At 42.5% G+C, this 14,020-nt stretch overlaps 2 protein-coding genes across 14 annotated transcripts in view; one reads left to right on the forward strand and one right to left on the reverse strand.

The window, feature by feature from the left end:
• The window catches only part of ALG2 (ALG2 alpha-1,3/1,6-mannosyltransferase), a 107,089-nt gene extending 102,313 nt beyond the window's left edge, over window positions 1-4,776 (reverse strand). For 11 of the 13 annotated variants that reach the window (XM_044940076.2, XM_025281792.3, XR_006550007.2 and 8 more), the window contains exons 1-2: window positions 4,167-4,776; window positions 866-1,762 (exon numbers count right to left, since the gene is read on the reverse strand). In XM_044940076.2, coding sequence (XP_044796011.2) covers window positions 866-1,762; window positions 4,167-4,628 — 1,359 coding nt within the window. In that variant the 5' untranslated portion in view covers window positions 4,629-4,776. Of the gene's footprint in view, window positions 1-273; window positions 1,763-4,166 lie in introns of those variants that run through there. The other 2 variants (XM_045165096.1, XM_006063435.4) reach the window with 2 other exon arrangements.
• A 146-nt stretch (window positions 4,777-4,922) lies between these two features.
• On the forward strand, window positions 4,923-12,936 carry SEC61B (SEC61 translocon subunit beta). Its single transcript, XM_006063431.3, has 4 exons — window positions 4,923-5,084; window positions 5,266-5,363; window positions 9,506-9,607; window positions 12,657-12,936. Exons 1-4 carry the CDS (start codon window positions 5,082-5,084, stop codon window positions 12,742-12,744), a joined length of 291 nt encoding a protein of 96 aa, XP_006063493.1. The 5' UTR covers window positions 4,923-5,081; the 3' UTR covers window positions 12,745-12,936.
• Window positions 12,937-14,020: the final 1,084 nt, after the last annotated feature.

The following is a 14,020-nucleotide window of genomic DNA, read 5'->3' on the forward strand; positions in this document are numbered from 1 at the left end:
AACTCTTTGTGACTCCAAGGATTGCAGCCCCACCAGGCTCCTCGGTCCATGGGATTTTCTAGGCAAGGATACTTGAGTGGTTTGCCATTTCCTTCTCCAGGGGATCTTCCCACCCCAGGGATCAAACCCAGGTCTCCTGCACCGCCCTAAACAAAATGCATACCACATGCATGACAACAGCTATTCATTCCAATATCCAGTTACTCTAGTTTTTGACTTAAGGCTTGGCTGTCTATATTCCTACTACCACACAATAGATCACGGAGGCTGAAATCTAGTATTTTTTCTCTTCCTATGATAAGTATCTTTTATTATCGTATCTGTGTACAAAACACAAATCATCTTAAAAAACAAAAAACACAGAGCATTCTTGCTATGGATCCAGGCAAAAGTATGACTAACAAAAATTTCCTCACAGAGGTCACCGAACACTGAGGTGGACTGATTCTAGGAACTATAGTAATTGTCTTCTCATGAAGCCAAATTAATCAACTTTGATGATACATTTTAAGTATTAAAACCAAATAAGTCACAATATGACTCAAAGTTTATAAGTAGAGTAACAATAATCTAGAGAACATATAATTAAAATAGTCTGCTGAACATGGAACTGTACATTTATATCTTAATCACCATTGGTAATACGCAGAATTATTATAGCATAAAAAATATTGTTTTTCTGAAAAAGTAGTCTGGGAGGTATAGGGTAGAGGAAAGTGACTCAAGATTCAAGTACATTAAAAAATTTTTTCTTCTGTACTAGATACTAGGTTTTTTTCCTATGGTTTCAAAACTGAGTGTATAATCTACAAATGTGATATTAATGAATACAGCATAAAGATTAAAAAAAAAAATACGATTATACCAGCAGTTTGGTGACATATTGGTAAAGCTGTTCGGTAAATGCTTCAGGGGAAAACTTCTCTTTCACCCGGTTTCTTCCAGCCAGTCCCATTGTGGCTTTTAAGGAAGGTTCATGGATGAACTTTTCTATTGCTTCTGAGAAGTGTTCTGGGTCAGGGTCACACAGAAATCCTGTGACACTGTGGACGACGGACTCCAAGGGCCCACCTGAATTAACAGCGATGACTGGGCACTGCATGTACATGGCCTCCAAGGGAACGATGCCAAAGTGCTCATTGCTTGGTGTGTAAAGTACACACGTGCAGCCTCGGAGGAGTGAGATTTTCTGTTTGTCTGAGCAAGACCGAAGGAAGGTCACATACTGACCTAGGTCAGACTGCTGGACCATTTTCTTCAGTTCCTGGTAGTGCTGTACGTTCTCCAGGACTCTCTCATCATAACCACCTGCAATGATCAGATGAACTTTGTCCCAATCTTGGGATGCCAATCTTCCACGCAGCTTTACAAGGGCTTCTAGTGCCAAAGTCAGATTTTTCTTCCTTTCATATCTGTTGATGGAGAGGAATATGAACTTTTTCCCCTGGGGGACTATGTCATCAAGCTTTTCAGGAATAGCAGAATCAAAGCTGACGATATTCAGAGATGGGTAGAGGACAGCAGGGTCTATGTGAGACAGGGACTTGAATGTTTCCTTGAAAATGGCAGCTGTGAAGCGGCTGTTGACCAAGATGCAGTCTGCCATGCCTGTGGTATATTCCTCTACCCAGTCAATTGGGGCCCTGTATAGGCGTTTAATAAAAGAATCTCTCCTGGTGAGAAGCAGATCTGGAAAGTGACAGTAAAACAGGATTTTCTTACGCCGTCTGGCCAGCTTGAACACGGGGATACAGGCAGACACCTAGCCAAAGCAAAAATCAGGAGATGAAGTGACTGGTCAACTAAACTTCAGCCAAATTAAACAACAGGCACCTGCCCTGCCTCCTCGTTTGTGAGTCCCTTGTGGGCAATGTCTGATTTTGCTTTGTGTTCCCCCAGACTCTCACCTAGTACAACGCCTGGCGTATAGAAGGCTGGGAAACATTTTCTGGATACATGCTAAATATTTAAAGTTGCAAGTCCAGTGGTTTCCTCTAGAACAGCACTGTCCAAGGGGAATAAAAAAATCTAGTAACTACACAACAACTTTTTAAAGGTTAAATTAATGTTAATGTATTCTAAAGTATTATCACTTCAAACGTAATCAATAGTTAAGAAGTTAATGAAATCTTCTAATCTCTTTTCTTCACATTAAATCTTTAAAATCAGATGTATATTTTACTCTTACAGTACATCTCAGTTCAGGCTGACCACATTTCAAGTGTTTAATAGTCACCCAGGGCTAGTGGCTGTCACACTGGAGTCACTCCAGAATCTACCTCCTCCTAAGGAACTAAACGAATGAACTATATAGTAGTTTAGTGTAATTCAGAGTGGAATCAAGATTGCCAGGGCTTGAATTTCAGCTCTACCAGCTAGCTGTGTGACTAATTTACCTCTCTGTGGGCCTTCTGTAAGGTGGTGACATTTATAGTTTAAAAAATATTTATAGTTTTGGTCGTTATTAAGTACAGTGGTGTTAAGTAAAACCTGTAAGAATTTAGCACACACTCTGTGCTCAGTATTTACTGAAATGTTAACCATAATCGTCCCTAGACTTTGCTTCCTGTTGAGTAATCTTTACAAATCACTTAATCTCTAGCTCACTTAACACCTGAAAAAGGTGAGCTTTATGGGTATTGAGAGATTTATTCAAAGCTACTTAGAAAGTAGCAGACATGGAACTAGAATCCAGGCTCGGCCAAGCAGTCTCAGCTGCCTGATGCTTACTGACTAGTTTTACACATGTGGATTGCTTGGTAAATGCCCATGTTTCTCAAAAAGAAGTAACCCGCACACAAGCAAGGATGACAAAAGTAACTCAGAAGTTAACAATTAAATACAAACGTGATGCCATTTCTACCTATCAGTTTGGCAAAGATTAAAACAGTTTACAATAGCCAATATGCACGAGAGCACAGAGTAAGAGGCTCTATCGCTGTGGGAGACTGGAATGATACAACCTCTTTGGAAGGCAAATTTGGCAAGCTATACTGTCATTTAAGACATACAACTTTTGGACCTACCAGTTTTATTTCTATGGATTTCAAAGACAACGCTTGCAGAAATACAAAAAAATGAAGATATAAGGATGTTTATTACAACACTGAACGGGGACTTCTCTGGTGGTCCAGTGGTCAAGACATTGCTCTTTCAATGCAGGGGGTGTGGGTTCCATCCCTAGTCAGGGAACTAGATCCTACATGTTGTGCAGTGCAGCCAAAAAAAAAAAAAAAACAAAACAAACCCCAAAGCTGATTTATTCACACAAAAAAACTGGTCACATTGCTATTGTCCTTTAGCAGAAAAATGTATAAAGTATGATACGGTCAAACAAAAGCAAATTTTCCAGTCATTGTGAAGAATGAAGTGAATCTGTAATATTGATATATAAGGATGTCCTAAGCAAAACTTTTTGGTGAAAAAGAGCAAGTTGACCAATAATAGGTGTGTCATAATCCTAATTATAAATAAAAAGATGCATCTATAAACAGACATCATATGCTAGTACAGCCACAATTTCTGAATGCACACAGAAACTGTTAACAGTGTCTGTCTTTAGGGAGTGGAACCAGGATGGGGTTTTTACATTAGTCTTTCACAGTATTTGAATTTTTAGTCCTGAGTAAATGTTACTTTTTAAAATAATTTTTTTTTTTTTGGCGGGGGGAGACATAAAAAGAGTCAAGAATAGCTAGAGTCCAGATCCAGGTAAACGGCTTGGACTTTTCTCCAAAGGCTATCGGGGAGCCATGTTAAAGTTTTAACAGGGACATGACATGCTGAGCTTCGGGTGTTTATAAACAAATTACACTACTGAGGAACAGAGTGCTTGACAGCGAAAGTTATAATGGGGTATGTGTAGCCTGGAAGTAGTGTCAACAGGAATAATGCCAATAGGAAAGACATCCAAGTTACTGAGAAGTAAAACTTGACTGAAGGCTGGCTTCTAATGTTTGCACTTCTTAGAGCGAGCACCAAGGCCCATATGCTTCAGAATCACCCGATGATCCAGTGAAAATGCAGATTTCGGGAGCACACCTCAGAGGCCCAGGATGAAAACTCCTGAGGGTGGGGCCAAGTAATCTGCCACTTCAGCATGTCCATACTGAAGTTCGAGCTCCATGGTGTCACTCCCACTCTAACCTCTCCAGATCAGTTCCCACCTTTCCAAACCACAGATCGAGAGAGGTCAGCAGAGGTCCTGGAGTTGGGGACGGGGGCGCATCTCTCAGGAGTGAGGAAACGGGCACCGCGAGGGTCGGGCGCGGCCGCCTCACCTGGTCGCACACGACCACGTCGAACTCCTCATCGCCAAGGAACAGCACGTAGAGAGCCAGGAAGATCATGCGCACGTAGGCGCAGACAGCGGCGCCACGGCCGCCCCAGCCCAGGCTGCGAGGCAGCCAGTCCCCGGCGCAGTGCACCGACAGCTCACGGCTCTCCGCGAAGCAGTGGCCCGGGTCGTAGTGCGCCGTCCAGATTTTCACGCTACATCCGCGCGCCTGCAGCGCCAGCGCTGCGTCGAGCACCAGTCGCTCGGCGCCGCCCACGCCCAGGTCCGGGTGCAGGAACAGCACGGTTGGCTTAGGATCTGAGTCCGCATCTTGGCCCGGCTTCTCCGCCATGGCCAGGAAGCCACGCCTACGCGGAACGCCTGCGCCACCAGCCCTCTTAAGGGCTTCCGCGCACGCTCCTTATTCCGGCTTCCCAGCTGGCCCTAGCGGCGCGTGCGTCGGTTAGGCCACATCAGCGCGAATCTGTGGGTGTCTAGTAACTGCCGGAGGAAATTTCTCATCTGACCATGGCTAGATCTTCCCATTGGTAGAGACTTGAGTCTAGGAAGGACGTTGTGGCCCAAGGGAAAAATACAGGAGGCCTGTAATTCCCATACAGCTGCTCATCAACTCGCTCAGATCAGAATTGCTACAGGCATATTGTGGGACAGCCCAGGCGTCCCGGAGTCAGCGAGGGCCCTGCCAGCAGGTCTCGGGGCGGGACCTGGATTATTTCTCTGGCTGCGAGGCTCTACCGCTCCTCTGCAGTTCACTTCGGCTCCCTGCCACCCTCCTGTCTTCAACATGGTATGTGGCCCCAGTCTCCCTCCTTGTCCCGCTTTCTCCCAGACGCCCCGATTCCTGCCTCCCGCAGTTTCATTGCCTTCCCCAGCGTCCCCGTGCGTGTCCCGGTCTCGGCCGTCAGGGCCAGGAATCTGGGGGCTGTCCGGCGGCGCTTACCAGTCTCTGTCCTTGTCTTCCTCTGCAGCCTGGCCCGGCCCCCAGTGGCACTAACGTGGGCTCCTCAGGGCGCTCTCCCAGCAAAGCAGTGGCGGCCCGGGCAGCGGGATCCACCGTCCGGCAGAGGTAAGGATCCTTGCGAACTTCTCGGCTGTGGGCTTCTAGGGATGGGGCCCAAGAATTCGTTGGTCTTGAGAAGGAGACCCCGGGATGTTAAGATCCATAAGGGCAAAACGAGCTTCTCGTGATGTGGCCATATGGGTAAAGAGTTTTTGGTCTTTTATGTCTCGAGAAGGAGGCAACATTTTCTTTGTTCAGTTTTGAGTATCACTCTTGAAAAAGGAAAGTTAAACTGGAGTAAGGTCACAGCATTGAGAAAACTGACGTCCTTAAACTGGTATCTTTAGACCTGAGCCTGGCACATTTCTATCTGGAAGTCCCATACACACTCAGTCTAACATGACTCGTTCAACGCATAGTTCAGTCTCCTTTCACCTCAGCTCCCGCCCCTAATTATGTTTCCTTACGTCCTTATGGTACTGTTGTAAACTCGTTCGCCCAAAGCCAGAACTTCAGCATCATCTTGGATTTTTTTTTAATGCTCAGTCTTTATTCAATACGTTTCTATTGCACACTAAAACCTTCTCATCAGTTCTTTCCGTCTCCATTTTCTACTGCCTCAGTTTAGCCCTCAATTTCTCTCATCTCTATTTCTCAAAAATAGAGAAATTTTGTACCTAACTCGTCTCCTCTCCAGGTAATTTGCACTCTAATGTGTCCTATTCTCTGTCACACTGTTGGTTAGCTTCGGTGTTAGTTTCTTGTTGCTTAAACACTGCAGGGGACTGGAGAGGGTTACCAAGACTCTTTGTGGTGGTTTTTTTTTTTTTTTTTCCTCCAGTCTAACTGATTCTCTTCTCTCTCTCTTTATGATATAGCAACAGTGAGTTTATTACTGTTTTCTGAACTCACTAGACATCTATTTCCCTGCCCTTGCCCCCCACCCCAGTTTCTGTATATCTTGAAGACTAGGCTCAGAGGTTATTTCCACTAGAGGCCTTCCTAACTCCAAAGGCAACAGTAGCTGCAAGTCTTCTCTTTTACATCCAAGCATTTTGTTCATGCCCTTCTGATAGCATTTGTGTTTCCATGTTTATCTCCTTGGTTAGACTTTGACAGAAACTGCATGTTATCTCTGTCTTACCATAAAACAATAGCTGATGGGTGAAGGAAGGACTCAAACCACCCTGTAGTCTTGAGATTCCCCCTCCCCCCTCTCTTTGGAAGCGGGGTTGTTATCTAGAGAGGAAAAGAACTTGAACAGATACATGAAAACTGTTCTCAAGGAGGTGACGAGGGATGAGACTTTTCTTACTGGCTACAGTAAGTAAATCTAAAACTGATGAACTCACCTGAGACAGATTTCATCTTAGAGCAAAAAAAAAAAAAATTTAGTGGAACTGTCAGAAATGCTAAGATGATCCTGACTCGTGCCCTGTCATCAAGATGTTCAAGGCAAGGCAGGGATGGACCAGCTGGAAAGTGTGTCGAGCTGTGGCGTAGATTATTTATTTGTCTTGGAGAGCTGTCTTGTTTCCACCTTGGGTTTCAGAGATTCTTTGTACTGGAATGGAAAACATGTACGGTAGTCAAGTTCCTTGGGGAATGGGTCTAGTTAATGAGAATTAGTAGTATTGTGGCAGGAAGTTGGGCCATCTGAGAACTTTTATAGGAAAAAAAAAAAAGAGAAATCATGTACTTATTAAATATAACAAAATTATTTACTTAATAAAAATGAAATAATTGCTGCACAAGTGAAATGGAGAAACAGACATCTGAGGACATATGTAGCTTATCAAGTTGTGGGTGTTGGTGTCATCTTTTAGAATTCAGTGTGGCTGGGGCCAGTGTAACTAAATAGACCATGGTTGTACTGAGAGACCCTACAGAGTTCCCTCTTAGATTGTTGGTACTCTTTTAAGTGTTACTTCATGAGTGTAACATAATAGATATTGGCTGTCTATGAATATGTTCCCTTTTTGTGAGTTTGTAAGAAAAAGTTGAAGCTAATAGTTAATAACAGTGCTATGCATTATATAGCTCCCAGATTTGCATTTTGTCTCCATGTTCAATGAGGTAATAGAGGTAGTACCTTGGCGAAGAAACTCTGGGATTTAAGGTCAGGCCAGGGTTAGAGTCCTTGCTCTGTTGTTACCATATAAAAGGAAGTTGCTAGGATGAAAAGGAACAATAATACATTATAAACTGTAAAGCTATAAAAGCTACAGTGTTAAGAATTAATGGGAGTCAGGGATAGTATGATGATGGACTAGCCGGGGTATTAAGGAAGTGTTCATATGGATACTTGAGGGTGCATGCCAGGCTCTGTTCCTGTCACGAGGCTGTATCTTGTGGAGAAGCTAGGTAGGGTTCGACCTCTGAACCTTATATTCCAATGTAAGAGACCACAGCTGAGGCAGATAATTTCAGGCAGTAAGGCCAAGAAGAAAAGTTGGGTGTAGAATAGAGAGTGGGTACGGATAGGGTGTTCAGAGTAGGTGACATGTGACTTTAAACCTAAAAGAGACAAGGGAGCAAATCATGCCATGGAACAGCCAGAAGACCACCAAGTTAGAACAAAGTATGTTAAACGTTGGTTATGAAAACCGTTGTGTTAGGGCATAGAAGAGGCAGTTACACAGTGGCCAGAAAGAAGGGTAAAATAGACCCCAAAGAAATTTAGTTTAAAATTAAAATGTCCTGTGTGCCAGCAGATGTAAGAAATCATCAGAGAGGCTAGACTGATTCCATGAGGGTGTGGGGGCTCCTTGAGATACTGAAGACAGGAACTGGAGTAGGGTGGGAGTGGGAGTAGTAGAAAGCGCATGGGTCCCAGTCTTGGCTCAGTGAAGACTTGTCAGGTCCACACTGGGTTTATCATCTTGTTCAGATTTCATGTACTTACTCTACCGCGTAGATGATGTGTATCTGTATGTGAAAGATCGTCTGGGTATGAATTAGTCTGTAAATCCTTGTGTGATTATATTTACAATCAGTTTTCCCATAGAAACAGTCATACCGATGTAGTTAGAAGTTCCCAGCTGACCACACGGCCCATAATTAACATGTCTGAAATATAATCTTTTGAGTACAGTACACCTAAATCACTGTTTGACACTGTTTTTAGATTTCTAACATGAACGCAGCTCTTTTTACCAGAGCCCACACTGGAACCATGACTCCATTCTTCCACTCAACGCAGCAGGGCATGCTCCCAGTGCTTCTTGGATTCAGAGTATGGGATTAGGTCCATGGTAGGGTGAGGTGGGAGCAGGATCAGAGTTTGGAGGACAGTGAGAAGAGATGGTGGGGATAGGGTGTTCACTTTTGTATGCCCGTCTTCTCAAAAATCCAGAACCAGCAGCCCACAGATAACTGGAACGGGATTTTGAGGATTTGGTTAATGGTGGGGGGCAGTGATGAAACAGGGCTTTCTATCTCCTCTTCCTCTCCCCTTCCCTAGAATTTATAAGTTGGTGATAAATGGGCTGAAGAAGGTTTCTTATGACCTCGCTCACACTTCTTCTTTTCAAGTGGTCCCCCTCTCACTCTTGAGTGGAGATGAGAAGTGGAACTGGAGGAGTGCTGTATGAGGGGATAGCTGCTGGGGAGGGTTTCCAGTGACCCGGGAAGGGACGGGAGGGATTCCCTGGTTCCTTCCAGGTCAGTGGCATTAGTGCTGTTCGCTGCTTCTGTGTGCTAAGGCTGCCTTCCCCACACAGTTCACTTCACAAGCCTTCATCCCCCTTGTGAGGGCGAGTTTCTGGTTGGGTGTTTCCTGCATTTTTCACATCCTACTTCTGTCTGAGATATATGGTCAGTATATCAAAATAATGAAAACAGACTACAAAATAATTTTTCAAAAAATGTGTACTCTGTTTTGAGACCTGGATTACAACTTATGTTTTTGGTTTGTTTTTTTTTTTTTTGTCTCTTTTGTAGAAAATACAGTAATTTGAAAAGATTTTAAAGTAGTCATTTTTAAATTTTAATTGTTTTCTGGGTTATTATATGCATCAGCCTATGGCAGGCACTCAATTATTAATGGTTATCATGGTCAGTGGAGTAAAAGCAAAACTTTGGAAGGTATTAGCAAAGAAAAAGTTAATTTTTTGGTCCTTTAAAAATACAATGGTAGCATATGTCATAATGCTCTGATAAGGGTTTCCAAGAAAAGGCCATTCGTAACATACTTTTTTCTCTCACAGGAAGAATGCCAGCTGTGGAACAAGGAGCGCAGGCCGTACGACCTCAGCGGGCACTGGGGGGATGTGGCGATTCTACACAGAGGATTCACCAGGGCTCAAAGTGTAAGTCTTGGGAGCAGACCTGTGATTCTGTCCAGAGTCACAGAGCCTTTCGGCAGCACTGTGTCTCTGCCACCAGTGGCGTTTGCTTTGATGAGATTGATAATACACAGCAGCTTTCTTTGTGCCAGGTGGGCTGGGTTTGGTTTGTTCATGTACCAGCCAGTTACTTTAGGGCTCAGGATGACATCTGTTCATGAATTGAGTGAAAGCAGGGGACGCCTTCATGCAGCTCTGTCAAAATAAATGATGGGAACAGAGAGAACTGGAGGGAAAATGGCTTAATTAGATGAAATTGCTCTTCATTTGCTGTTCTTGTCCTACAATGAGAAATAGGACTAACCATTTGAATAGGAGCTGGGTGATTTTTCAAAGCTCTCCTGGAGGCATAAGCTGATATTATTACAGCCTAATGGGAGTTTCTGCATTAGGTTGTGCTGAAAAGTTCTTAGGCCTCCTTGCCTTTGGTGGGTAGTGATTGAACCCCTATCACTTTCCAAGTTCTTATGCCTCGGATTGCTCCCCATGCCTTACTCACTTCACTTTCTGGTACCTTGTGGCAGACCTAATCCTACAGGTTTCTGACCAGGTAGACTCTAGGATACCACTCTCTCTCAGTGTTAGTCAAGTCTCAGAGTTAGTCATGTCTGACTCTTTGCAACCCCATGGACTGTAGCTTGCTAGGCTCCTCTGTCCATGGAATTCTCCAGGTAAGAATACTGGAGTGGGTTGTCATTCCCTTCACCTGGGGATCTTCCCGACCCAGGAATCAAACCTGGCTCTCGCACATTGTGGGCAGATTCTTTACCATCTGAGTCAGCAGAGAAGCCTATGGATACCACTTAGAGCTATTTCCTGACTAAATTCAGTGGATGCGGAACTGGAATAATGTCAGCAACTCTCATTTGTATAGCACCTCAGGTTCAGAAGCTCAGGCTCAGGGAGGCAAAGCTACTTGTCGAAGACAAACAGCCAGCCAGAGATGGAACCAGCTCTTCTGACCATTAAATTCCATGCCATCTGTTTGGCAGCGCAGAAGACAAAAATCAGCTTTATTTGGGTTAGTTTGTTTAACTGGACCAGTAGCTTGACCTGGATCACAAATTTAATTTAGGAAGACTTCCCTAAAAATCTTGAGATTTGGTTTTATTTATCGAATTTTTTTTTTTTTTTTTCTGTTATAATGAAGACTTGTAAGGTGAGAATTTGTCTTACAAGGAAGTGATTCTTGAGGTTGGGGATATGTGAGTTGGCACCAAACGGACAACCTCCTGGTCCTTGCTAGAGGTAATTCTTCTGAGCATTTCAGAGAGAAAGTTTGAAACCAGTTGCTCTTCAGGGTATCCTGGGAACAACATTTTAACCCTTCTCGAGGTGGTAAAACAACTGTCCTCACATGGGTGAGTCTGACTCATGCTTGCTTTGGGCTCTTGTGCAGTGGGGCTTGCTGCTGCTGTGAGTCCTCCCAGGAAGCGATAGAAGCCATTCCTTTGAAGTGTCATAAACCATAGTATTGTCATACCACACAGAGAGGTTTGTGGTGAAAGGACACAGGTACACATCTTGGAGCTTGTTAGCTCTTCCTGGGAGTTAGAAATTTTTTCAGGTTGATAATGATGGCATTTCCGGGGAGCTTACTAGCAGCCTGACTGGTGTGTGAATATATTTAATAGTCAGCAACCCTATGAGAGAGATGCTATGATTGTCCCCACTTTACAGATGAGGAAACTGAGGCTTGGAGAAGCTGAATCACAGGGCCACAGTCACAGCTTGTGAGGGCCAGGGCTGGTTTCCAGACTCTAGCGCCTGGACTATGAGCGCTGCACTCTCAGCTTCATGCTCTCTGGCTGATGTTGCTGTCACGGTGCTTCATAGTGAGGGAGGGTGATCCAGTGCATGGTGGTGATGATGTCTTCCTTTGGACTTTTAAATTTGCTTACTCTTACAAATGTACAAATTTTGGAAGAACAACGTGGTGTACCAAGGACTTGGATCCCTGTGCATTGATTATTGTCCACTAGTAGATTGACTGTTAACCTGCTGCTCCGCTGGGTTATTCTACTGCCTTAATTATAAAGATTCCTGGGGTCTTTGTCCACCCCCAGGTATATCTGGGAGGTGAAGTGACATCTTGAATTCACCAAAACTGGTGTTGGCAAGAAGAGTCAAAAAGGTGAGGCCCGTAACCTTTGACTAAAGTCAACATTCACAGGTTGTGTAAAATCAAGGAATTTTATCTTTAAGAAACCCATGTACTAATTCTTAACCTGGAAAACATTTGATTTAGAGAAGGGCTGATGAGTAAAATCTGTTGATATTTCCTTTCTTTATGGTAAACTAATAGAAGTCAAACTTTTTATGTTGCCTAGAATGTTTGGTTCCTTAAATATGGGAACCTTAAAGCAGTAAAATGAGCAGTGTATGGAAGCAGAAAAGCTGAGTTCAGATTCCTCCTTTCCATTCTGACTCTGTTTTCTGAGGCAAGTAGTCTCTCTGAGCCTTACTTTTTCTTCCTTATGAAATGAGATGAATATTTGTTTCACCTGTGTCTTGAGTTTGTTGATCATATGGGATCATATATTTAAAAATACTTCATGACTTATAATGTGATATTCATCTTTGTATGCCTATTTTATTATAGTAAGACAATGAAGGTTGTCTTTATTAATTTGAAATAATGGTTTGATAATTGGCTCATTTGCACGTAAAGAGTTTGGGAAAATTTTTAAATTACTTTTTATTATGGAAAATATCAAATGCACGAAATCAGAGAGACTAGTATCTCTAAGACAGATCCTTTTATCTGTGTATATTTTAGTATGTTTTATTAAAAGATAAGGATTCCTCCTTTCTAAATAATCACAATGCTGTCACCACACCCTCAAAATATCCACAGTAATAATTTTTGGAATATTTTTTAACGATCTAAATTATATTCTTCGATGGATCTTGGGTGCTTTCCCCTCCCTTTTCCTCTAGGCAGTCTTTAATATTACAGATATTATAATGTATTACTACTGAAACTAAGCATGCCTTCTTTTCTTATTTCCAGGGGCCCTGTTCCAGTATTGGTTATGAGTCTTCTGTTCATCGCTTCTGTATTTATGTTGCACATTTGGGGCAAGTACACTCGTTCATAGATTCGGCTGCATCCATCTGTCTGTCATCTGAAGAAGAAAGGAAAAAATCCCAACATATTTTGGACCAAAAACATAGTGATTTTCTGTTCATGAGGAACAAATTTTCTGCAAGCTTACTGTTTTACAGGGAACTTAATGAGAATTAAAGAATCGATTTTTTTTCTATGGCTAATAAACTTTTTAATTCATTTATACCAAGTCTCATTGCTGATGCCTGACTGCTAGGGCACTTAGTCACTCAGCCTTTAGATTTACAAGTAAATATGTAGAAATCGTTTTGTGTAGATTTTTTTTTTTTTTTGGTTGGATTGACAGTTTCTTACATGACCATGTAGTCATTCAAATCCAAGATGCTGTAATTGGCCTTGGCTTGTTTTCTTCTAGGTATTTCCGTCCTGATGATTGTCATTTTGAGTGTTCTGTGGTTTTCAAGGAGTGTGCCTATGACTCCATCAGGCAGATCTGTGTTCAGAGGCAGCTGGTACCCAACGGAATCGTCATAGAAATCATCCAGAAATCTTGGATGAAATGTTTGCTCATTCTGTTCTTTGTCTCTAAAACCACAGATAATATTTTTGCTTTTTCTTTCTTTCAGTTCTTAATTCTGTGAGTTTAGATGAGGGGTTTCAATCTATTTTATCACTTGTCGAAAACCCCTTTTGAAATAATTCATTTGGTAAATTGGATTTCTTATATAAAATTTTGTTTCATTTTGAAAATTAAAGACCTTAATAATCAGTGTGAGATACCAGAATTTCTAAACTGAGTTGGTATAATTCTAATCCAAAATAAAAATTTTTGAAGTGTCACTTAGCTTATATTGCCTTCTGGCTATGAGCATTCAGTTTCTGATAGACCCTAGGAAATACCAAGAGTAGCTCAAAGGTGTACACTCTGGGTCTAGGACTTGAAGCCAGAATTTCTAAAGATTTAAGAGATCCATATAAAACACCCTAGTTGTCCAGCAGAATCACAAAATGATGAAGAGGTGTATTAGTTTTAAAAAACTGGTAATTTGGAAAGCATCTTTCTCTAAGCCTATTAAAATTTTTTTTTAGAAGAGGTAAGCAGTTTCTTAAGTGTTTTTCTTAAATCCTGGCTGAAAGTAATTTCAGGTCCAAAGTACTAAATTTAAGTGGTGAAAGTGTATATCTTTAAAAATGACTTCCTCAGGCAATGCATGGGTGAGTGTGAATTCCCAGATGGCCCAGTGGTAAAGAATCCACCTGCTAATGCAGAAGACACAGGAGACAATGGGTTTGATCCCTGGGTTGGG

This window comes from Bubalus bubalis, chromosome 3 (assembly GCF_019923935.1).
Source record: "Bubalus bubalis isolate 160015118507 breed Murrah chromosome 3, NDDB_SH_1, whole genome shotgun sequence".
In the NCBI taxonomy this organism is placed as follows: Eukaryota; Metazoa; Chordata; class Mammalia; order Artiodactyla; family Bovidae; genus Bubalus; species Bubalus bubalis.

Bases quoted from the DNA above. Each gene is read 5' to 3' on its own strand.
- SEC61B (XM_006063431.3), top strand. The intron at 5,364-9,505 runs GTAAGGATCCTT...TTTCTCTCACAG, and splicing joins GGATCCACCGTCCGGCAGAG to GAAGAATGCCAGCTGTGGAA. The intron at 9,608-12,656 runs GTAAGTCTTGGG...TCTTATTTCCAG, and splicing joins GATTCACCAGGGCTCAAAGT to GGGCCCTGTTCCAGTATTGG.